General features: G+C 34.7%; 1 protein-coding gene across 1 annotated transcript in view; it reads left to right on the plus strand.

The window, feature by feature from the left end:
* ERBB4 (erb-b2 receptor tyrosine kinase 4) overlaps positions 1–27,101 on the plus strand; it is a 1,108,236-nt gene that overhangs the window by 406,090 nt on the left and 675,045 nt on the right. The window contains exon 2 of the mRNA XM_060016164.1: positions 25,444–25,595. Coding sequence (XP_059872147.1) covers positions 25,444–25,595 — 152 coding nt within the window. The remainder of the gene's footprint in view (positions 1–25,443; positions 25,596–27,101) is intronic.

Here is a 27,101-nt window from a genome sequence, read left to right on the forward strand (position 1 = left end):
ATATATACAGAACTCTATGCATGTACTTTTTTTTTTTTTTTTTTTAATGTTGACGCTTCTTTTGTAATTTTTATTTTTGGCTGAGTTGGGTCTTTGTTTCTGTGCAAGGGCTTTCTCTAGTTGTGGCAAGCGGGGGCCACCCTTCATCGCCGTGCGCGGGCCTCTCACTGTTGTGGCCTCTCTTGTTGCGGAGCACAAGCTCCAGACGCGCAGGCTCAGTGGTTGTGGCTCACGGGCCTAGTTGCTCCACGGCATGTGGGATCTTCCCAGACCAGGGCTCGAACCCGTGTCCCCTGCATTAGCAGGCAGATTCTCAACCACTGCACCACCAGGGAAGCCCCCATTTTTATATTTGAAGTAACTTGTATTCCAAGAGACACCCCCCCCCACACACACACAATCAGTACTTGTAGGTGAAATCTACAGCAGAAAGAAACCTCAAATCAAAAATTCCCAGTTTCAGGGATTTCTTTGACCAATCTCTCTACTTCTATATTGTGTGACTAATATAAGATCACTCATATTTTCTTTTGCAAAATTAAAAAAATGGCTCTATGAAAAATTAACTACATTGTCTTTTTTTTTTTTTTTTACTTCCCAGTGCTTTTAGGGAATATACATTTGGGAGCCACTGTGGTCTCAGTCAACTGCATCCATCCGAATAACTTAGAGGCTACTAAATACACAAATCCCCAGATTTCTTCAAGATCCAATGAATCATTGTCTTTTCAATACACATTTGAGGTGATACTTTTGTGTACTGGTTTTGAGAACCACTTTGGAGGTAACAAAAAAGTCTCAGCTTCCTTTACTGGTAGCACAGTTTGGTTGTAAAAGTCTGGGCTTTGGATTTCACTACTTGTCATATTATAAGGACTTATTAAATATTTATAGCATAAATGTATGTGAATATATGAATGACACAAAACTTGCCTACAACACTTACTGGTAATGTGATCTATGCAAGTTACTTGAGCTCAGTTTCCTCATCTGAAAATTGGGAATAATAATAGTACTTTTCTACTTTGGGTTGTAATGATTAAATGGAATAATTTCTGTAAGGTGCTCAACAAAGAGCTGGACAACTCTAAGAACTCAACAAATGTTACCTACTGTTACCACTTAAAAAGTATGTTGACTTTTATTTTCTTTATCAGTAAACTGTTAATAGATTAATATCTGTTTATCCTACCTTTAGGAAAACTGCAAGGTTTCATATACAGCAATGGGAATGATAATGCTTTATGAACTGAAATGTACCACAAAAATATATGGTATTAGTAAAAAGGAGATGAGAGCTCTGTGTGATATAATTTAATATGAATATGTGCATAAATTATGATAGTTGAATTTAAAAGGAATAAAGATATAGCATGCTGTTGGCCATAGCACATTGTATTTTCCTTTTCATAGGATTTACGGTACTCTAAATCAGAAATTGTTTGTGTCCTACTTCTTCATAGATTCTATGCCTATCAAAGAACATGGATTTTATTGAAGGTCAGTAAGTAGCCACTGAAGGATGTTTCTGGGGTTTCTGTTCGGCAAGCTTGTAGGAGGCCTTTGTCCTACTGGCAGCCTCTATTCTTCTCTTATTTTGGGAAGCAGGTGCCTCCAACTTTTGGCAGAGGGGGTTTTGACTCTGAAAATCTAATATGGGCTTAATGTACGGAGAACCGAAGAAAGAAAAAAATGAACTTTTGCCGAGATTTATTTTTAGAAAAGAGGCAAATGAACTTTAATAATTTCAGTAGCCTACTCAGTTAGTTAATATTTTCCACAGTAATGCTGTATAACAAACAATCTCAAAACTTAGTGGCTTAAAATAACAAAACTTTCATTCCCAATCATACGTCTGTGGATTAGCTGATCTAGTCGGAGCCTGCTTTCAAGTTGCACATTTCCCCCAAGTGTCTCTCATCCACCTTGAGAGCTGTTCTTCCCATAAGCATGATAGAAGTAAAATATGGGGCCATGGAACATGCAATGCCTCTTAATGCCCGGGCTTAGAATTAGCACACTCTTTTTTCTGCACATATTCTGTTGGCCAGATTCTGTCACAAGGCCAAACCCAGTTTTAGTTGGGCGGGGAAGTGCACTCTACCTATATACAGTGAGAGACAGTACAAAGTCAGTTAACAAAGGGGCATGAATCGCCCCCCACCCTGACCCCCAGGAAGGGACAGGAGACAGCTGGGTGTCAGGAGGGAGGAGTTGAGAACAAAAGTGCAATCCACAACTGCCAATAGCCTAATTTACCAAGACAAGGGGAGTCAGGAATCTGGAAGTGGGAAGTGTGGAATGCGGCTGGCTGAACTGCGCTTTCTTCACTCTCCTGGAGAGCAAAGTGCGTGACCATAAAAACCCGCAAGATCACGTGCAGGAAGGTTAGAGACTACAAATACAACATTTGTTCTAAGATTTTGGGGGCCCAAAAAGCTAAAGAAAAGAAGATGAGTTTCTTAATATCAGTGTTAGAATGTTGAAATCTCCCTTTTAATGCTTACTTTTAAGAAAAATAAACTTGGTAATAATCTACGTATTTATTATCACTGGTAGGAATGAAATTGTCACATAGAGCATATTTATACAGTTAAGATATTCCAGGGGTAGAGAAAAAATCATTTAAATTATTCATGGTTTGGGAGAAATGATAATTAAGAAGGTACCAGATGTTAGATGGAAACTTAGTTACTAGGGACAGCTCCCTAAAATATTTATCTGTTGAAGAGATAGCTGTTTTTTGTAGTTCTTACTATGATGGAGACTAAAAAATAGGCCAATGCCTGTTTTCACAAAGTGGTGTTATGTGTTGAAACATGTCATCATGCATCTCCTTTTTCAAATCAATATGTGCTTTTTTCACACCTGGTACTTTCTTCTACAAACTCTAACTTGCCAGGTAACTCTGACTTTGAAAAGATATTTATATACACACATACACATACATATATGATTCATGTGGAATGTGGACAGTGGAGCTCATTCATTCTATTGAGTTTAAAATATATCATTGTTCTTCAAAACATTTTTTCTGTGCAGCTAATTATAATGTGGCATTTAGTGTGCTCAGTGGAAGTCAGGAACTATAACAATGGATTTGCTTTTTTAAAATAATTTGATCATTAACTGAGACTTGAAGATTGAGTAAGAAGTTAGTTTAGTGAGGAAAGGTTGGAAATAATAGTGCCCCTGCAGTGAGAAGAGTGTAAAGACCTGAAGGTGAGAGAAACTGGGAGAAATTCAGGATGGCAGGAGTGAAGAGTTGGTAGGATTTGGGGGTAGGTGATGCTGAGTTGTAAGGCTGGACAGGTAGAGCGGCTAGATGATGCATGGCCTTTAAAGTCTTTCATCATCAAAGCTCAGGGAAACTATTGACAGATTTTAAGTAGAAGGTTCTGTATGATAAGATTTATGTTTTTGTTTTTAATCATGTTTTTAAAAGAAGTCTTATGGCAGTATGCAAAATGCTTTGGATGAATTCTGTTTAGATGGATGCCACAGCACAATCTGGACAATAGATGACAGGGGTATAGTCTGGGGTAGTACTATTCGAGTTGCAGAGGAATGAGGACAAGAAAAGCTATTTTAGATATGGAATCACAGTGACTTGTTAACGCATGTGCTGTGAGGCAAGGGAGAATGCTGAGGGGAAAATAACTCAGCATTCAGCCTAGAGTAGCAAAGGGCTATTAGTGGTCACTCACTGAATGAGGAATCATAAGGAGAGAAGCTCATTTTGACAAAATGACACTTTTAGTTTGGGACCTTTAGGTTTTGAAGTGTCTTTAGACGTTTGAATGGAAGTGTGCATGAAGCAGTTAGATGTATGGGTAAAAGCTCAAAAGAGTGATGTGGGCTAAAGATAGAAATATGGGCACCACTAGTATATGGATAATAATGAAGGCCACAGGCATAGACGAGATTGTTCAGGGAGAGAATAGAGAGAATATAGAATAAGAGAAGAGGGTCTAAGTTCCACAGGAAACTATTTAAATGGCAGATGAAGGAAGAGTCACTTGCAAGGAAGACTGAAAGGAAAGTCCAGAGAGAAATAAGAAAACAAGGATAGTAAACAGATGAGGGCAGGAGAAAGCAATATATTCTGTAAACCTGATTAATGACAGCTACCAATTATCTGAGTCCTAGGATGTGCTAAACACTATTTATGCCAACTGTGTGGATTATTTTATTTAATCATCATAGAAACTCTAGAGTATGTTAACTCCCTTTTAGAGAGGAAACTGTGCTTTATACTCTGAAACCATGTATCTTGTCATTCTGGAAAACAGATGCAAATTAGAAAGCTTAAAAATGTTGAATACAATATTTCATTTTCTTTCATATGTGATAGGTGAACTGTTTATTTTATTTAATCCAGACTTGGTTGCGCTAACCTTCCACAAGGTGGGTACCAACTTATGGAACTGATATTTCAGTTGGAGAAAGTTAGGGTTATGGTCAATATTACTGCCATTATTTTTAAGTGGCAGAGACAACCATTCTTCCTGAACAACCTGCTATGAAGGCCAAGCATGCATGAACAGAGTTTAGTGCCATAATCAAATAAAACTTACATTGAAGGTTATCTCACATGAATTTAATGATATGCATAATTGTTATTCTACTGCATGATAATTATGCATGAATGTAAGCAGCTCTTGTAAATGATGGTGATTTGTATGAGTTTAGCACAGCCAAGCACAAGCAGAATGAATCTAGCAAAATAATGGGTACTCTCAGGAGGTGAGAGGTGTGAGGGGAGTCTGTGTTCTTCAGTAGAGTCTCAAAATGAGCTCTTCTTAGAGGAAAAAGGTAGACAAAGGAGGATTGAGGAAGAAAAAGTGAAAGTGTGGAAGAGGAGAAAATTACTGTTACTAGTTGTCATGGGTAGAATTGTGTCCCCCTAAAGAGAGATATTAAAGTCCTAATTCCTAATACCTCTGAATGTGACCTTATTTGAAAGTAGGTCATTACAAATGTAATAAGTTAAAATGAGGTCCTATTGGACAAATAGACAACTAAGCCAATATGAGTAGTGTCCTTATAAAAATACAGTCATGTAAAGACAGCGACACAGAAAGACCATGTGAAGATAGAGGTGGAAAGTAGAGTCATGCTGCCACAAGCCAAGGAATGCCTGGGGCAGGAAGCGGGAAGAATCAAGGAAGGATCCTTTCATAGAATCTTTCATAGGGTCTGGCCCTGCCGACACCTTGATTTTGAAATTCTAGCTTTCAGACCTGAGACGATCAGTTTCTGTTTTTCTAAGCCACTCAGTTTGAGGTACTTTATTACGGTAGCACTAGGAAACTAATTCACTAGTTTTGCAAGTTCCATCCTCACCTCTGATTATGGGCAAATTTGGGTATTTTATACATGAACACATATTAGTTGCTTTCTGCTTGGATAGTATTTCTTTAGCTACCAAAGGAAACATGGCTGAACAAGATAAACACAGTCTCTGCCATGCAAGAGTTTATTGTGTACGACTTTGATGTTCCTATTTCCATGGTACTTCATGTTATACTGGAACAGCTGTTAAATTGTATTGGAATGATTTGTTGCCATGTCTGTCTCCCCAAAACAATAGTGAAATCTTAAGGGCAGGGGCCTAATAAGTGCTAAAAAAATAAATTCTTACTGAATGAAAAAAAAAAAAAAAGAAAGAATGAATGAATGAATGAATTCCTTTGGGGGGTAAAAGAAAATAGACATTTTATTGTTTAATGATGAAGCAGGAATAATGGAAGGGTGTATGTGTGTGTGTGTGTGTGTGTGTGTGTGTGTACATGTTTTCTTTCTTTAAATATAAGAACATCTTGGTATCTCTGACCATTAAGAATAGGACACGTGAAACATCTTCAATGGTATATACTACTGTGCTGCTGTTTCTATCTTCCTGTAAGTTAGCAAAACGTTTTTCCTCCTCTTGTAGACTTTGTTGTCTTCGAATATTATTGGATTTTATAAGTTGTTTATTGTCTCGTAAAATTTACAGCACCTTTTAACTTTTTATGACCCATTTCATTTTATGAATCCATAAAAACAATAAATATTTTTAAAAGAAAAAGAATTCATATAATGATCCTGATGGTTTGAAAGTTCTGTGTGAAGGTATGTGAAGATGATACTTCAAGCAGCTGTTAGAGGTTTTACCAACAGGTAAGGCATGAAAAGATAAATTACCCTCTCCATGTATCATTTGCATGAATTTGGCAAATCAAAAGTAAAGGTAAAATATAATAGGTTAATTGTTATTTATCAATTTGTGGTGTGTTTGATCTATAAATTCTGTTAAAAAAGCAAGTATGTTTTCTTTATCTTTGATGTCTCCTCTTTTCTTCGCCTGTCCAGCCCTCCTTCATCTCCAGGACTTTGCAAAGTACATAGTAGATTATATTTCTTATGATTCCTTCTCCTGTTATCAAGAGAAAATGATACCATTTCATATGTTTTTCTCTCACATTTATTTTCAAACTGTGAGGGAATTCTGAAAATGATAATAACTTGATTGTTCTTGTACCTCACAAAGATGATACACAAATACACACACCTCTATTGAAACTTCCTCCCCTTTTGGGTTATACTAGGTGTGCTGGAGGCTCATATGCATACTCCTCTTTGTAGGTATAATTCCCTGAATCCAGCTAGTTTTAGTCTACATTCATTGCAGGGAAAAAATGGAATAAAGCTGTGTATGCCTAAAGCTGCGACAGAGTTTGGGACCAATTATGCCACTGTAACTTTTCTTTAAGTCAAAGGAATGTTCTTTGGGAATTGTGCTGCCCCCTGGTGATGCACAGAGTAATAGAATAGAACCTTTAAATGAGTTTAATAATATGTATTCTTCATTAATAAAAGCAAATTCTGACACTGAGTCTGCAAAAAACAATGTAATTCAATAAACAAGAATAAAGACAATTGGCCTGAGATGATTAAGGATGCCACCTCCTCACCACTGCAAATGTGAAGAAACTTTGTGTCACTGCAGTTTCTCCAATTGAGGGTTACTAGTGAGCTCCAAGCAGAAGATGAGAGCAAACTTTACAACATTTTTCAAAGTAACAGGATTTTATTTTAGTGGATGTGATTTTTCTTCTGAGAAGTCTTATATCCTGAAGGAGACTTTCAGTACATAATCCCCAATTTATTTAATTCTGCTTGAGAAGATGCTTCTTTTCTTTCTTTCTCCAATGTTTACAGAGAGATTTTTAGAGTTCTGTACTTTGGAAGTTAGAGAGTAGTTTGTGGATTCTTCATTTATTTTAATCTCTGAACTGCATTCTTTGAGTTTTATCCTGTGTGATTTAGGAATATTAATTCTCATTTGATGTCCCACGGCTGAGTGCTATTTAGAGGCTCTCTAGATGATTTTGAACATAGAATTTTAGAACTGGCAGTGACCTTAGAGATCATCTTATCTCTAACTCAAATGACTCTAGGTTGTCTAATTCCACATATTGTATTATGGAGAAAGCCAATTATTTCATAATTATAATTATTGTTTTAAAAGTGTGCAAACAACAACAAACAGGGCTCTTCTGTACCGACTAATTTTTTTTCCTAGATATCCCTTCCCTTTATCATGTGCCTGTATTAGTTTTATCCTATTTTAACCAATGTCCTCTTGACTAGGGATCCTCGGGTTTTGAGGGAGAGTTGGGGTGGAGAAGGGAAGTCTGGCACTATTCTGCAGCTGCAATTCCGAATCTATTCAGAAAGCAAATCTGGGGAAGTTCACAGACTTCACTGCACACACAGAATTGGTGTTTGTGTGTTGTTAATTAAGAAACATTAAATAGAGTGAATGCCTGCAGTAGTTAGGGACCTCTCTGCAAAAAGCCCCCTAGCTGTTCAGAGATAAATAACATAGGGGTCCTTGAGAAGTTTAAGTGTTGCTGGCATTGCTGTGGAATTTCACTGCTTCAGAGCCAACACAGTGCTTTATGCAAGTTAAAGTCCCCAGGCGACACTTGGCCCTCAAGTGTGCTGACTTTTCAAAAAGAAGAAGGAATAGTGCATATTTTCAAATGAAGAATCATTACTTAGCTAAGAATTGCTTTTTGTACTTAGTACCATATGCTTCTAGAGTTCTCTTGTCAACAATTTTTGGCACTCGTGTGTTGGCTATTTATTTAATGTTGAGGTTGAAAACAGGGAGCAACAGAAGGCAGAGAATTGAATAAAAAAGAGCAAAGCAGTTCCCAGTCCGTGACTGTTCAGGATAACTAACAGACATGGTGTGCATTAATGGTCATTAAGGAGCCCAGTCTAAAAATATAACTGGCACTAGAATGAATAATTATTTCTTTACCTCAGCTAAATTTTTAGGCTGAAAGCTGGAGATATTGGCCAGAGCTAACTCAAGCAATAATATCAAGATGCCAGGATGATGTGAAACTCCCTGAAACTGCAGGCTTCCATCAGACCTCCTTTATGAGAAAGGCAGCAGGAACGTGGCCCCCTAGTGGGGACACACTAGGAAGCACATATGGGCTACACCTGTGGGCCATTGGAGAAACGGGGAGAACCAGACTCTCAAAAAAGCAGATTTTCTTTTTAAGTAGCTACATTTAACTCCATTTAACCAGAACTTGAAAAAAAAATAAGATATTGCTCAGGATCTACTGTCCAATTATATAATCGACTGTTTAGCCAAATGTTCTTAAGTACCCATGCCAAGTTTCACGCTATAGTTTTCTTACTGGCCACAGAGTATTATGCTTGGGAATCCTTTCCATAAAGCTAGACAGTTTCATGAAGGCTTCTATGTAACATGAGGCACTGTGCCATTTGCATATAGCCTGCGAATGGAGAGTCCTATTCTATTTCTGCTCCCGATTAGCTGTTTGATCTCTGTTGAGCACTTTGACTTACGAGTCTGTTTTCTCATCTATATGTATAAACTGGACTTGGTGATCTCTAATTATCTTTGTGGTTCTTACATTCTGGTCATTAAAAATAACATGTAGGTTACATGTAAGCTGGGAATTCGGGACAAATTTTAACACTTCAACAACCACTTATCCATTCATCTATTCATCCAATCATTAAATATTTATTGGGTGCCTACTATGGGTCAAACACTTGTAAATGCTATAAATATAGCAGTGAACAAAATACAGCCCTTGCCCTCACAGAGCTTACATTCTAGGTAAAGATACAACATGGCGGGTGGTGATAAGTGATATGAAGTGCAATGATTTAGATCAGTGCTACTCAAAGTGCCATATGTAGACCAATGCCAGTCTGTTGCTGCACCACAGGATAAATTAATAAATTGATAACAACTATTTAGAACATTTTATAGAAATGTTCAAAGACAAGTAAGATAGTCCTGGTCAGATCTTAGTGAGGAAGTGAAACATCATGAAAGACAATATCAGAAAAATGGCAGGGGTTCAAATTACATCAGGGCCTTGTAGGTCAGGATAAGGACCTTTATTCTGATTGACATGAGAAACTATTGGAGATATTTGAACACAGGAGATAAATGATCTGATTTAAAGGTTAAAAATATAAAAATCTTTTATATATGATATACAATAAACTAGATCTAAGGAGACAAGGAGAAAGGCAGGGGCATCAAATGAGAGCCTATTGCAATATTCAGATGGAGACCGCCTTTCATGAAATAGGGACAGTCAGTCAGGTGGGGCTGATAGAGTGTCAAGTGGAGCCCACAGACATTCTGCAGGTAGAGCTGACCTGAAGATGTGTGTGTGTGTGTGTGTGTGTGTGTGTGTGTGTGTGTGTGTGTGTGTGTGTGACTTCCTTAGTGGTTTAAGACAAGAAAGGGGTCAGCTGACTAGATTTTTACCCCAGTAACTGGGTGAAAGGAGAACCATTTATTAAGATAAGTAGATGGAGTTGAAGGAAGTTAGAGGGTGGAAGTGGATAAGCCTTCGAACCCTTTCTAGTTAAAAGAAAATAAAAGATTTGGTATTAAAAGTAAAAGTGTTAGAGTAGACTTTCAAGTAAGTGCATGTAGGCTATCACCTATAGCACCTACCATGGACTTCTAGTATAATGCATAACTAGTAATAGTAAAACTGTCATTCTAAATTTATAGAAGATAATGTGTCCTCAGCATATAAACATTTCAGCTTATTTATTGTACATTTTTGTTTGATTATAACATACTAATGCTAAATACAAATAATTTGAAACAAGTATTTATAGACATCAACTAACTAGTACTATGTTTCTGAATGATAACTACTTATGAAATTGGAACTGATTTTGACTCCTAGTTCTTCCACTAGTTAATTTTCTGTGTATATTATTTAACTTTCTGGGTCTTAGTTTCCTCTTCTGTAAAAAAAGAGATGATGATTATGACGATGATAATAATAGGTATTTAATGTGATTGTATGTGGAGTAAATGATAATGTTATATAAAGCACTTTAAATAATTTCTGGTACTACTAATATGCAGATGGAACAGACTATTAATAGTAATAATAATGTATTTCATATTAATAATTTCATAGTAATATACTTTAAAAATAATATTAGAAGAGATAAATTATCAGAAGCAATATTACAAAATTATGTATAATATCTAATTGTATGAACTAGAAAACCTAGAGCATATGTAGAAACTAGAATGAATATATATGTGTGTGTATATATATATATATATAATGTACATAAATACACATGTAGATATAGCTATATACACATACATACACATGCACACTCATACACACATACACACACACACAATCATATTTCCTATTCAACTCAGGTGGAAAAATTGGTTTACTATTGGACTTTCCTTTATAGATCACTAGGTAATTCTTTTTTTAAAATTAATTTTTATTCGCGTAAAGTTGATTTACAATGTTATGTTAGTTTCTGCTGTACATCAAAGTGAATCAGTTATACGCATACATATATTCACTCTTTTTTAGATTCTTTTCCCATATAGGTCATTACACAGTAATGAGTAGAGTTCCCTGTGCTATACAGTAAGTTCTTATTAGTTACCTATTTTATATATAGTAGTGTGTCTATGTCAATCCCAATCTCCCAATTTATCCCTCCTCCCCTCCCTTCCCCCTTGGCAATCATAAGTTTGATTTCTTTCTTTTTTTAAAAATTTTTATTGGGGTATAATTGATTAAAAATGTTGTATTAGTTTCAGGTGTACAGCAAAGTGAATCTGTTATACATATACATATATCCACTCTTTTTTAGATTGTTTTCCCATATAGGCCATTACAGAGTATTAAGTAGATTTTCCTGTGCTATACAGTAGGTCCTTATTAGTTATCTATATTATATATAGTAGTGTGTATGAGTCAATCCGACTCTTCCAATTTATCCCTCCCTCCCTGCCTTGCCCTTGATAACCATAAGTTTATTTTCTACATCTGTAACTCTATTTCAGTTTTGTAGATAAGTTCATTTGTAGCCTTTTTTTAGATCCTACATATAAGCAATATGATATTTGTCTTTCTCTGTCTGACTTACTTCACTCAGTATGAGAATCTCTAGGTCCATCCATGCTGATGCAAATGGCATTATTTCATTCTTTTTTATGGCTGAATAATATTCTATTGTATATATGTACCACATCTTCTTTATCCATTCCTCTGTTGATGGACAGGTTACTTCCATGTGCTGGCTGTTGTAAACAGTGCTGCAATGAACATTGGGGTGCATGTATCTTTTCAAATTATGGTTTTCTCTGGATATATGCCCAGGAGTGGGATTGCTGGATCACATGGTAGCTCTATTTTTAGTTTTTCCAGGTAACTCTTATATTCTATCTTTAGAATAATATATTTTTCTACTTTTCTTTCAGATGATTTAAAATATAATTTCTCAAGAGTTTATATTAAAATCAAGATAATGTTTTTATATAAAATGCTAATGTTTTATAAAATTCCAAGATTATCAAAAGTGTTAATAGTAACTGGAATTAGTATACACTTTCCCATAAAAAAAATGGCAAAGCATAGAGTAAATATCTTATCTTTTTAAAAATTAAATATGTATATATCCTTCCTGAAATAAAATTTGCCTTTTACATACAAAAATTCTTTATAGAATTTAGAAATTTAGAAATTACAGGTAAACAAAAAAGGAAAATAGGTGTCATCTGGGAATCTAATCAGAGAGAAAACATTTTTACCATATTTTATTTCCTTCCCAATGAATATGTTTATACACATAAGCATATACATGCTCCCATATATTCTTTTTTTTTTTTTTTTTTTTTTTTTTTTTTTGCGGTAGGCGGGCCTCTCACTGTTGTGGCCTCTCCGGTTGCGGAGCACAGGCTCCGGACGCGCAGGCTCAGCGGCCATGGCTCACGGGCCCAGCCGCTCCGCGGCATGTGGGATCTTCCCGGATCGGGGCACGAACCCGTGTCTCCTGCATCGGCAGGCGGACTCTCAACCACTGCGCCACCAGGGAAGCCCACTCCCATATATTCTTAAAAAGTATCTTTGAAAGATAATTGATTTTATTGAGGGATTTTATTTTATCTTTTTGAAATCATAACAATAAAAATTATACAATTACATGAGACTGTCCCTCAAAAAAGTAATGCATTTTAAAATCAGATTCTATAGTTATTATTTGATTTGCATTGTTTTCCTTACAAGATCTAGTCAGGTGGCAAATATATTTGAAAACTGAACATTTGCAAAGAATGTAACAGAGAATCTATTCTATTTTATCCTGGCAGAAAGTGTCAGTAGAAATCTGAAGTCTGTAATAAAAGATACTTGTTTCTAAAACTTACCCTAAAATACATATTATTTTTGTGTCGGGAATTAAAAATGAATCATGTTCAGAAAAGGCATTCTTCAAATTTTAAAAATTTATCAAATTTGTGCTGTGCTGTGATAGGATTAAAAATAGTAGTATTTATTCCCATTCCACCTGTATCTCTAAGTAAACAGTAATTTAGTTTAAATTTTTAAGTTATCTTCTAGATAATTTTTTTGTACATATGAACCTTGCCAGATACGAATATAAATACTTCTATTTTTATAATATAGAGCAATTATGTTTATTTGCACAGGCTCTCAAAAATCCACATTGAACTAAAATGACAATGCAAGTATTAAATGATTTTAAACCTTTAATTCAAGTCTTTTTTTCGTGTTACCAGCCTATTTTATATTATCAAAGGAAATCATAGATTATTCTTTACTTTTAAAATTGAACCTGATGTTATAGAACTCCTATGGCTTAGTGTTGAATGTTTTGTTTTTGATACCTGTATTACTGAATTGTCTTAGGTAAAGTAAACTAAGGAACTTGTAACACATTTTGGCATTTATTCCTTTGTTATCATTACCTAAAACTTTTGACAAAACCATAACAAGGAAAAGTTCAAATATGTTACCACTATGTAGTAAATATTGTATCCTTATATATATGTATATTAAATAAATTTATTTATTTTATTTATTTAATTTTTGGCTGTGTTGGGCCTTCGTTGCTGTGCGCGGGCTTTCTCTAGTTGCGGCGAGCAGGGGCTACTCTGTTGTGGTGCGCGGGCTTCTCATTGCAGTGGCTTCTCTTGTTGTGGAGCACAGGCTCTAGGTGCACAAGCTTCAGTAGTTGTGGCAGGCGGTCTCTAGAGTGCAGGCCCAGTAATTGGGGCACATGGACTTAGTTGCTCCTCAGCATGTGGGATCTTCTCGGACCAGGGCTCGAATCTGTGTCCCCTGCGTTGACAGGTGGATTCTTAACTACTGCGCCACAAGGGAAGCCCCCTTATATGTATTTTTAAGTATTTCTCTTAAATGTAAAAGATGTTTCTAAAGTCATGTCCTTTAATAATAAAAAAGTTGTTAAACATTACCTTGGTTTTTAGATGTTATATTGAATGATGCATATTCCATTAGAAAGTTGAACTTTTACATTCAATTTCTTATTAAAGATTTTAACTGCTGCTTCATTATAATAAAGCCTCCAAATAGGATATCAGATCTTTTTAAAAACTTTTATTTTTCCAACTCTATTGAGATATAATGGCATATAATATTGGATAAATTTAAGGTGTACAATGTGTGACTTTTATACACTTATATATTGCAAAGTGATTACCACTATAATGTTAACTAGCACCACCATCACATCACATGATTATAATTTCTTTTTGGTGGTGAGAACATTGAAGGTCTATTCTGTTAAGAACTGTCAAGTATGTAATAGAGTAGTGTTACTTATAATCATCATGCGTACATTAGATCCCCAGAATTTATTCATTTTATAACTGGAGATTTGTATCATTTTATCAACATCTCCCCATTTCTCTCACCCCTGAGACACTGGTAACCCAGACTGTTTCAGAAAACAATATGGAAATTTCTCAAAAACTTAAAAATAGAACTACCGTGTGATCCAGCAATCCTACTTTGGGGTAAATATCCAAAGGAAATGAAAATAGGATCTCAAAGGATATCAGATCTTTAAATCCAAAGATTAGTGAAACTTTCATGGGAAAACATTCCAAATTAAATGACTGTCTACGTAGTATCTGATGCCCTGTTAACTAACCCATGAGATCATGGAATGAGTAGGGAAGTTGCTAGTAATATTAGTAGTGTAATGTCTTGGTAATATCTCAAAACTATGGTAACAAATACCTTAAATAAATAAAATGAAAGAAAAAAATTAAAAACTCACATGTTCAGTAATAGAGTAATTAAGTCATCAGGCTTAAATGGAATATATTTTAGTTATCAAAAATATGTCTATCTTGTCTGTGTCAGAACAATTACTCTTTGCCCTCTTTGACAAGTGAATGAGGACCTAGGCAGAGATATGCAGAAACCTGGTTCACTGAATAAAATATTTGTAAGGTGTGGTGTTTCTTCAGGTGTAGTTGCTACTGGGTATATTAGTAATATCATTTACTACTGTTACAGCCCTCCCAGGAAATTGTTTCTCACAAGTGATGTCCATCTTTTTTAAAATATTTCTAAGTGGAAAAAAAAATCCCACAGACTGCCACTTTAATTACAGTGAATGGTAAATGTCTCACAGTGATAAGCCATTACAAACAGACTGGTCTTTATTACATGCAAAGTGGTGGTTGAAAGCATGATAATCTACGGAAGAAAGATGGTCGCTAATGTTTACGTACTTAGCTCCCACTGGCATTTTACCAGGTTGGAGGTTGGCACTGTCCCTCTTAATCTGAGCGAGTGCATCCAGATTCACAGCAAGACCTCAAGGAGAACCAGATGATGGGGCAGATGGCAGATGACTAATTTGGCAAGTCTTGATGAGTGGAAATTGTTTGCTTTAATTGCTTGTCAAGTCCAGTACCTACATTAAAGTTAAGGACCTAGCACTTCCACAGAAAAGGAAATACTACAAAGTAAATAAGAGGGACTCTTTGTGTGGGGAAAGGGAAGAGGGTGTGAAGAATGACAAAAAGGGCAGGGAGGGAATTATGACAAGATAGTGGTAAGGGGAATATTATTTCATCTAAGAATAGATGACGGAAATGTAATTTCTAAATCTGTAAAGTCTTTCTATTATGTTTTTCAGCTTTCAACATAGGAATTTTTTGAGATATAATTTAAGAAAATATAAAATATGTGAAGGCAGAAAAACAATAAAGAACAGGAACTAAAATTTATATTCAAGCAGTTACAAGTCAGTTTTTGATGACCCATATAATGCATTTAAAATAATTTTTAATTATTTTAATTTTACTAAGCTTATCTTTGAAATACTAAATAAACAATACAAGTATAACCTATTATATTGGGAAGACTAGATTAGAATAGACCACTCACAAAACATATCATTGATGAACAGGAGATAATCATGTGCGATATTTACATCTATCATTTTTTGGTAGTCTACAATGATGAGCTTTTTTCCCTTTGCAATATAATTTAGCGTTTAAGCATCTTTGAGGGCATTTAGGGACTGTTGTAAGTAAACAACAGAGGTAAAATACAGCTCAATTAAATTTTAGATGGAGCAGCACATAGCAGTATATATAGTCTATGGACTTGCCTTTCATCAGCCTGTATTATAGAATGCCTATGTCTTCCCTAGCTACAACTCTATTAGTGAAGGTCTATGATGCCAAATGCCCTTTTCATTTGGCTCAAGAATCCTTTAGAAAGTGATTTAGTTGATTTCAGCAGATTCCTGTTTTGTCACTTTGGGAGTCAATAAAAGAGTGGTAGAAGATAAAGATTCAGAGAATATACTATAGGGTCACTTATTTTTTTAAAAAAGATACTGATTTTTAGATTGAAAATATTTTATCTACAGTTTTATGTAAAGTAAATTATAAACCAAATTTCCTACTTGATGTTAAATTTTTTCTTTACTACTTTTAGAGTTAATTATATAGAGTGCAAATTTTATAAAATATAAACCCACTTCCATTATTTCTCACTTTGTGTGTGATGACATCTGGTACAAATATTTCTAAATCATTGATAGATATTTTTTAATATTAAAATAACAGTACAAATAAAAACAATAAATCTAGAAGTATATTAATGTTATAATGCATGATTACTAAGTGTGGTTCATTCCAGGAATATAAGAATGGTTCAGTATTTGGAACTCATTAATAATTTCAAAATTAGTGCACATTTAATTAGCATTAATTGATAGCAAAAAATAGCAACATTCAACATTCGAATCTAAAATAAAACCCTGGTAAAGCCAGACCCTGGAACATATAACATAACAAAATATATGCCGAGCCAAGGAAAACATTTCTGTAAAGATCGGAACAGAGATAGAATTGACAACTATGCTTATTAATTGAAAAAAATTATCTAGAAAGTCTAAGTAGTACCAGCCAAAAAAACAAAATAAAATAACATGATTGAAGACTAGATAAATCAAGAACCTCAATGAAGAAAACTAATTAGAAATTACAAGGATTTAGCAATGTAGCCAAGTTTTGAGGGGCAAAAAAAATACCAGAGTCATCAAGAGTTTTAAAAATATGTAATAATAATAAGCAGTTCAAAAATGTAACTAAAATTATTCAAAGATGACAAGTATAAAATGCCTAAGAACAAATATATTAAGAATGTTTTATGATTTATATAAAGGGGCATTTTTAACTCTGTTAAACATACAAGCCAACTTGAGTGTGTGTGTGTTTTAATTTACATACAGTAAAACTGACTTTTTTTGGTGTACAGTTCTCTGAGTTTTAACCCATGTATACTATGTAATCACCACCACAGTCAGTATGCAGAAGAATTCTGCCATCTCCTAAATTCCCCTCATGATCTTTCAGTCAAACCCTCTCTCTCAGATACCCATCTTCTGGCAACCACTGATTTGTTCTCCATCCTTTGTAGTTTTGTCTTTCTCCAAAATGTCATACCAATGGAATCGTATAGTATGTAGCCTTTTGAGCCTGCTTCTTTCAGTCAGCATAATGCCTTTGGGAATTTTCCATGTTGCTATAGCAATCATCTGTCCATTTTTATTGCTGACTAGATATTCATGAAATAGATATACCATAGTTTGTTAGCATTCAGCCATTGAAGGACATTTGTGTTGTTTCCAATTTTTGGTGAATTTGAGTGGAGTTCCGTTAAACCCTCATGTACACATTTTTATGTGAACATAATTTTCATTTATCTAGGGATGTACTTATAAATGGGATTGCTGGATAATTTGATAAGTGTTTAACTTTATAACTTTATATGATGTTGCCACAGTGTGACCTCCTTAAAAGCACCCACTGAATGCAACTCATTACTTAGTGTAGAGTAGGTTTTATTTTATTTTTTATCATTTTAAAAAATTTTTATTTTATATTGGAGCACAGTTGATTAGCAATGTTGTGTTAGCTTCAGGTGTACAGCAAAATGATTCAGTTATACATATACATGTATCTATTCTTTTTCAAATTCTTTTCCCATTTAGGTTATTATAGAATATTGAGCAGCGTTCCCTGTGCTATACAGTAGGTCCTTGTTGTTTATCTATTTTAAATATAGCGATGTGTACATGTCAGTCCCAAACTCCCAATCTATCCCTCGTCCCCCACCCTTCCCCCTGATAACTATGTTTGTTTTCTAAGTCTGTGAGTCTGTTTCTGTTTTGTAAATAAGTTCATTTGCATCATTTTTTTCCTTAGATTCCACATATAAGTGATGTCATATGATATTTGTCTTTCTCTGTCTGACTTCATTTAGTATGATAATCTCCAGGTCCATCCATGTTACTGCAAATGGCATTATTTCATTTTTAATGGTTGAGTAATATTCCATTGTATATATGTACCACATCTTCTTTATCCAGTCATTCTGTCAATGGACATTTAGGTTACTTCCATGTCTTGACTATTGAAAACAGCACTGCAATGGACATTGGGGTGCCTGTATCCTTTCAGACCATGTTTTTCTCTGGCTATATGCCCAGGACTGGGATTGCTAGTTCATATGTTAGCTCTGTTTTTAGTTTCTTAAGGAACCTCCATACTGTTCTCCATAGTGGCTGTACCAATTTACATTCCCAACAGTGTAGAGTAGGTTTTAAATAAGTATTTTAGAAATAAATTCAATCACAGAATTTTCGAGCTGGAAGGAAACATAAAAGAGAAAATTGGACCCAATGAGAAGAAAATAACTGTCCCAATTTACACAGCTAGGAAATGTTGGAGCAATGGCATCCTGACCTTCACTGCCCTTGCCCAGTGCTCATTCCACATAACTCCAAGTAACAAAGTGACTTGCTCAAGTTCATTCAGCTCTTAAAAATAGAAGGACCAGCATTTGATACTGGCTTAATTATTTCTCCAAGGTCCATTTTATTTATTCAACAGGTATTGACTGAGAGTCTGCTATGTGTCTTCTCTTTAGGTGTTGAGCAGAGAAAGGGCCTCTGACGATGGAGCTTGCATTCTAAAGTAGAGACATATAATAAACAAGTAAACAAGCAAGTGTATAATATAATTTCAGTTAGCAGTAAAACAAAAATAAAGAAGGCAAAGAAGACAGAGCATGATGAATGGGAACCTGGTATCTATTTTAGATAAGATTGTCAGAGAAGGCTTTTCTGAAAGAGTGACATTTAAGCAAAGATCTGAATATACGTTCTACAGGCTATGGTAAGAAGTTTGGATTTTATAAGAAATGTGATTAGAAGCCAAGGGTTGTTTTCAGTGATGGAGTGATGTGAATGATTCATGTTTTTAAAAAGATCACTCTGGCCTCTATGCAAAGAATTAACAGGGGCAAGTAGGGAAACTAAGAAGTTAGTTAAGAGGCTGCTTTCAAAGTCCAGGGTAGATAGCCTTGATGGCTTGGATTAAATGGCTATAGTAGAGGAAGTAGCAAAGTTGGCCCCATTTCAGTATATATGTTGAACATAGAGCTGCAAAACTTCTTTGTGTAACTATAATAGCACTCAATAGTCACTGAAAATGTATGCTACTTCTGATATTCTCTTTAACTATTTTATATTTTTTAATGATTTTTAAATGCCCCACAATGTACATTAAACTAAAGTGTATTTATTATGGTAACATTTCTGAAAGAGAAAGTACTTAGTGTTAAATCAGATAAAAAAAAATAGAGAACTTTTATCAGGTTACCAAATATTTTTTTATGCAGACAGTCCCTGAATGGTGCATACACAATATATACATAACTTACATACACTGCTTGCTGCTTTCCTTACTAGGTGCCATGTACAACTTCATGAGCCCTTACAAAAGACCTTGGGCATTTTAATCAATATACATTTTTTTCATGATACTAGGTCAACAGTAGATGCTAAATAAATAATTATTCATTTCTTAATATCTCACATAGGCATTTGATTCGAAAGTCAGGCAATATTTTGATTTAATTTTTTTTCCCTCTTTTCATCTTGAGTAAGCAAATGGAGTGCTGGTTTCCACAGCCGTAAGCGTGGAGGCAATAATTGATTTTTAGTATTAATATGGATACTGCTAATGTTTCTTCTTTGTGCTTCTAATATATTTGCCCCATGAATAAATGAATAATTTTGTTAACCAACCTTTTTATATTGCTACAAACTCCTAATTATAGTCTTAATTTTTTACTGAATGAGGATCATGTAGTTCACTCACTGTTGGATGTAAACCTTAAGACTAAAAAGCCCATGTTTGCAACTGTAGCTGCATTTGTGATGGAATCAATACCAAATAGAATAATTGGTGATTTTATTAAGGCCTCACATATAGCTTTACTCCTGGAGTCACTGTTGAAATGAAAACTCTAGGGAGTACATGTAAATTCGGGATTTCTGAAGCTTGATTATTGTAAGCTTTTAGTTTAAGGACTTGATAATAGTGTTGGCAAAGGGGGCTGAATTTTGTTAAACTTGTTTTGGCTGGTGAAAAAGATTTTTCAATTCTGTCTGATAAACAGCTTTGTGAAATCAATGAAACTTGATGGTTTAAGCATTGTCTTGTATACATTGCCTGATTGTACAATCGATTGACAAATGGAAGTTGCGAGGCATTCAGTGAAGGCTTCATGAAGAGAAATACAAATGATTTTTATGCATCTATCAAAACTAGTTCTTTTAAAATCAAGTCCGTCTTTCAAGATGAAAGTTATGAGGAGTATTATACTCGTTATAGATAGCTTGACTCAAACATAAATATAAAGGAAAGTCTCACTGAGACAAAAATATTTCCTAACTGGAACCATGTATAGTAAAAACTCCAAAAATCAGAATGTTTGGAGAATAGAGTATTCTGATTATTTAGAATTTATTTACTGTATGATTTTTTGTTTTTACTGAAAGATATTTTTAAATATACTTATTCCAATTTTCTCTTTTCATATGGTGTATAAAAATACAGCTGATCATTTATTGAACATGGGTACTTTTCTGAATTGAGGGTTATTTTCTGAATACAAATTATAATTGTTTTTATGGCAATTAACATCATTAAATAACTCATTTGGTTCTTACTACCCTTCGAGGGTAGTATTGTTACCCCACTTGAAAGATGAAGTAGCTAAGGGTTAGAGAGGGAGAGTCATCTGTCCCTGAGTACACGGTTAACCAAAAGGTGGAGACCAGATTAGAATCCGGGTCAGTCCTAATTCATAACAACTCAGCTAAGTTCCTGTGCGCACAGAACCAGTGGGAAATGCAGATACTTGCTCAAAGGTTCTGCAATGTGGAACCTCCCGGACAGGGGTCCTCTTACCCCTCTCTGGGATCTCAGGGGTCCCTATTCTTTGCCAGTTCCTGCAAACACTCGGTGTCTTCCAGAGGCGTGGCTAATCAGTTAACTCAGTCACACCCATTCACTTTATGGGGCACCTACTATACACCAGACTTTAGAGAGAAAGTCATGGTCTCTGCCCTTTAGGAGCTGCAGGCCACCTCACCACGTGACTGGAAACCACGCCCCCTCCTTGGCTACCAGCAAATGAGTACAGATGGGCCACTTACTGAGAGAACATCACTGAGTCCCATCAGTTGAAAAATTGCAGAATTCAGCGAGAAGTCCTCTGTGAAATGGGCAGTCACCTATGGGTAAAAGTTAAATTATTCACTTTGTTCAAATTTTCTTTAAGCTTTCCACATAAAAATTGAATTACCCCAAAAATGTGAAACTAAATGCATGCAATAAAATATATTTATAAATGTAAAAAAAAAAGAAAACTTTCTTGCAAAGCACTATGCTATACAGCTCAGCAGATACAAAATAATGATTAATATATTGCATCTGTCTTCAAAGAGTTTATAGCCTTTGTAGGTCTCTTATATAACAGATTATTGTAATAATAATTAATAAGAACAATTTAATATTATATATTTTTTTCATATATGCAGAATGAGAAGCATGACAAAATGCATAGGCATTACAGTTATATTGATAGATTTTCTCCCAAAATTTGTTTAAGCTTTTATAGAAAAGGTCAGAATACACTAAATATTTTAGAAATCTTTTCATTTAGATGTTTAGATATTGATTTTTACATATTGATATTAAAGTGTGGGTTTTATTTCCGACTGAAAGAAACTTGTACAACATAAACGATACATAAATTGCAATGTGGCATTATATACATTTTAGAAATGGTGAGCAAGTTTCTTAATTGATGCTTAATTACCCCCATCAGTAGTTGCATTAAAATATAAGCTTGTCCTCCTTGGAATTTAAAATAATTGAAATCTATATTTCATAAACCCATATAATTATACCTTTTCTCAGGAGACATTTTACAAGTTATAAAGCTGCTGTGAGCAATAAAAATAAAGATTGTGGCTCAGGAGTGTTTTTTAGAGTCTCTACAGTTTATTGAAAAAAAAAAGTGGGACTTTGATCTTGATGGAGAAGGATCATATACCAGAATCAATTGCTTCTTGTTCTCCTGCTTATGTTGAATATTACTGTACTTATCAATAGAAGTTTATTTTTTTCATAATGTTTGTTAGTTTTAGTAATAAGGGAAACTTCCACAGAACCAGTAAAATTTTCAGATGATCAAGAATGATTTGGTAGTTTTATTACGACTGGAATAAATTCAGTTAAACAACAAGACAGAATAGTTAAAATTACTTAAGGTCAGAAGCATATAACTTAATTTGAATTTAATCCTTCCTACGTATAATATTTTAGCAGCCAGGACCAATATTCACTATTATCTTTTTTCTTCACTATTATCTTGATATTAATGATAATAAACATGATTAATAAACACGTAAACAGGTTTGTTTGAAAATCCTGGTTCCTTTAGCTCATTTCTCAGCCAGTCTCTAGTGTGTGCCTCATTCTTATGCTCCAAGATGGCGGTTCAAGTTTTAACCATCACATCTCCATTCCAGGCAGCAGATTGGAGGAAGGTGTGGGAAAGAAAGGAGTCAAAGTTAGGCTCCAACCATGTTTTAAATAAAGTTCTGGGAAAGTGTCATACAATATGTTAGAACTTAGTCCCCTGCAAAGTTTACCTCCAAGAGGAGCAGACAAATGTAATCTTTATTTGGGGTGGCCACAAGCCCAGCTAAAACTGTGCAGTCTTTTACTGTGAAGGAAAAAGAGGATGGATATTGAGGATTCTAGAAGTCTTTGTATCCATCCTTATCACTACAAAAAGTATATTCTCAAGGGCAACAAATGAGTTCCAGCATGGTGTATGAGGACTCTGACATTCAGAAGGGAGAATGGGGAGAGTAACTTCAAGGTGATAAACTAATCGAACCCTGGAGTATGGAAGTGATTTTTAATGTTTCTTTAAATGTGAGATTTCAGGTAGAAAGAGCCTGAAGATTGTATATCCTAGGGCGTCTTTAACAAAGTACCACAGTCTAGATGGCTTAAAACAATAATAATTTATTCTTTCACAGTTCTGGAGGCCAAAAGTCTAGTATCAAGGTGTCAGTAAGGTCAAGCTCCCTCTGAGACCCATGGTAGAATCTTCCTTTGCCTCTTCCTAGCTTCTGGTGTTGGCCATCAGTTGCTAGCATCCCTTGTTTTGCAGCTGCATCACTCCCATCTTTGCCTCTGTGGTCACATGGCTTTCCCCCTGTGCGTCTTGATGTTCACAGGGTGTTTTCCTCTTAGAAGGACATTGAATATATTGGGTTAGAGCCTATTCTAACGTACTCATCCTACCTTAATTTCATAAACCATATTTCCAAACAAGGTCACATTCACAGGTGCCAGGGGTTAGGACTTCAGTATATCTCTTAGAGGGACACAATTCCACTTATAAAAGAGTATTTCTAGAAAATATACTGTTTGATGAGGTTTAGAAATCCAGACAAGAAACGTTTGTGTTTTATTTTGGTTTTTATAATGAACTTCCACTATGATTAGAGGTCTATGTTATTCTTCAAGACTTTTAGATCCAGATTTTTGTTATTTTTGATGTGTCAATAGGCAAAAACAGGCTTTATGGTGACCCTAATTATTTAGAATATACCAATCTAGATTTTTTCTTCCTTTCTGTATTGAAACTTATCCCCTTGAGCACCACATCAAGCCTCATGTCTTCTTTGTCATTCCTGTGGAGATGACACACAAATGTATATTTGACATCATTACTAAGCTCTTTTTCTAGTGTCTTCAGTGCTTACTGCATGTATCTTGTCCTAAGTTTGGTGTATACCATGTAATGTACTCAAAGATGTTTCATTCACAATTCATTTTTTTAACTTTACACACTTATCATAATAGAGTTTTTTCAGTCTATTGAAGATTAGAATTGGTGCATTAAATGGTAGAGTTGGTGCATTAAATTGTTCAGGTAGCTATGCAAACCATGAGAAGTAATAACTAAAACTCTGACTTCTGGAGGAGAGGAAAGATACATACACACACAACCTAAAAAACACAGATGTGTGTATACTCTTGAGCTTATATATAAACATTCAAAATCCACCCCCCAAAGATGGCAGATTGAGAACATTTATTAACAAACAGTCTATTTTACCTCAGAACACTAATGAATACACAACGACACAGTTGATATGATAAAAGTTTATAATTCAGTACATATTGTTTGTAGTGTATGTTTATAAATGTTTCAGTCTAAGTTGTTTAATATTTTTATTTTAAAAGGTAGCATTTTTGAGGGCTTAAAGCATAAGTTTTAATTCTGCAGAAAATTTACTAAGATCAGATTACTTTGCAATACAAAAATATTTTTTAAATAAAATTGTTACTTTTATCATCTTTTGATTTTGATTTACTTCCATAGGTAGAAAATAGAGTAATTATAAATTTGAAAGAAAATCTTGTTTGGGTGAAATTAAATGTATTTACATGCTTTATATGCCCACAGCAAATGTGATTATTTTAAGTTTATCTCCTTGCTATATGTTTCTGTGGAACCCATGCTTTCTTACTCTCTGTGGTTAGTACATACATTTTATGAATGTAAATGTATGATGTCACTTATATGTGGAATCTAAAGAAGCTGAACTCATAGAAACAAAGAGAAGAATGGTGGTTACCAGGGACTTGGGCGTGAGGAAATGAGGAGATTTTTGTCAAAAAGTACTAACGTCCAGTTATAAGATGAATAAGTTTGGATGTAACACGGTGATTATAGTTAACAATACTGTATTATATACTTGAAAGTTGCTGGGAGAGTAAATCTTAAATGTTCTCACCACACACACACACACACACACACACACACACAACAACAACAATGGTAATCAGGTGACATGATGGTGATGTTCGCTAATGCTATGGTGGTAATCATTTTGCAATATATAACTGTATCAATACCGCATGTGTACCCCTTAAACTTACATAATGTTATATGTCAATTATAATGCAGTAAAGCTGGAAAAAATAAAAGTGAAGATATTTATCAGTGTTTGGGTTATGGGTCTTAATAACATTCAAAATATTTTAATTCAGGGAATTGGAGTAGATTGTTGTGGAAGAGAGTTGAGGGAAATATTGTCATGGTGCATGTCATATAAAGTTTACATAACTTCCCATGTTTTTTCTTGTCTTGGCAGTGTGCGCAGGAACAGAGAATAAGCTGAGCTCTCTCTCTGACCTGGAACAGCAGTACCGAGCCTTGCGCAAATACTATGAGAACTGTGAGGTAGTCATGGGCAACCTGGAGATAACCAGCATCGAGCACAACCGGGACCTCTCTTTCCTGCGGGTAAAGCTGTCTCTTTCTCTTCTTTCTTTGTAAATGCACAGTGGTGTCACAATGCAAAAGACAGACCAGCTTCTTGTACCTGATGGTTATGTTCGTCTGCCCTGCCTGGCAGTGTTCATGACTGTAGACATGTAGAAGAGAAGAGATGCCAAGGCACACCCAGGAAAAGAAAAAGAGTACCAATGGCATCATGATTGACACCCTAGTTTAGAACAGTTACTGTTGCCCTAAGATTGATAGAAGATTCTGTCAGGGTGTAGGACATGACTTCTAGCAAGCGTGTCTTTTTCTGAATGGCGGGCAAGAGGAAAACTTTAGACTGTGGGCTAGGCGCATCAGAGGACCAATCAGATAAGAATTGGTAACTTTAGCTAGTAATCTCCTTTTCTGCCCCATTCTGTCACTTTGGAAATTTTAAACTATTTTATATTACCATAATGAGAGTAATACTGTTAACTTTAGAAGAAAAATGACATCAGTTTTTGAAAACCAACAAATTATTGAGAGTCATAGGAAATCACAAGTACTTATATAAGTTGATATATGCATGCATATAAACGCACACATGCATATATGAAGTTACCCAGAGACGAGTCCTTTTACAGACTTGTTTTTGGGGCTCTCATTTATCCTTATTCTATTAAACCTGTTATTAGTACTTAATGCCTACAGTTTCTTAAGTTTTGCTTCATCCGGAACAGGTATAGGAAAATCTGAACTTCAAAGAGATTTTGACGAAGTGAGATGAGGATGCAGTGTTTTGTATAACTAATAATTTATTCTTCATAAAAGAATTAATAAGATTATTTTAAATAATAGCATCCCTAGAATATATTCAATCTTATTTTCAATATTATTTACAGACTTCTCAGGAGCACCGTCTTATATAAATAAAGATGTAAATAATGTTTTGAATAATGATACAGTAAACTATTTAGTAGATAGTAAATTAGAGAACTATGATACTTTTAATCATTCCATACTTAGATAAGAAGTAAAAAACAGTCATTTTTGAAATACTTTGAATGTAATAAAAACGTCTAGAAGTGATAACAACCTCAGAAAATGTACCACCTCAAAACTTAAATAACACTATGAGACATGATATCTGCTTTTAAAATGACTATCATACTAGTATTGATATAGGGAATTTCCATATCAAGGTGTTTCCATATAGTATTGTTTGGTTGATAGAACTCTAATTCTACAGGTTATGTAGCTTGTATTAGCTATGGTGTTTAATTATGACATCTTTGTTTATCAAGAGTAGATAGTAAAAATTTATCTGAAGCCTTGAGTGAGAAGACCTAAAAAGAACTTAGCACTTAGTTTTTTCTATTTTGGACTACCGTTTCAAGAAATGAACACATACAAGCTATCCTAGAACAACCTCTTCATAGCAGTGCATCTGAGTATTAGTTATTAAAATTTGTTTGCAAGATTCTAACATGTCTTGATTATTTTCAGATAGAATTTATTCTTCAAAATCAAAATAAAAACTTGATC

This window comes from Delphinus delphis, chromosome 7, assembly GCF_949987515.2.
Source record: "Delphinus delphis chromosome 7, mDelDel1.2, whole genome shotgun sequence".
Classification (NCBI taxonomy): domain Eukaryota; kingdom Metazoa; phylum Chordata; class Mammalia; order Artiodactyla; family Delphinidae; genus Delphinus; species Delphinus delphis.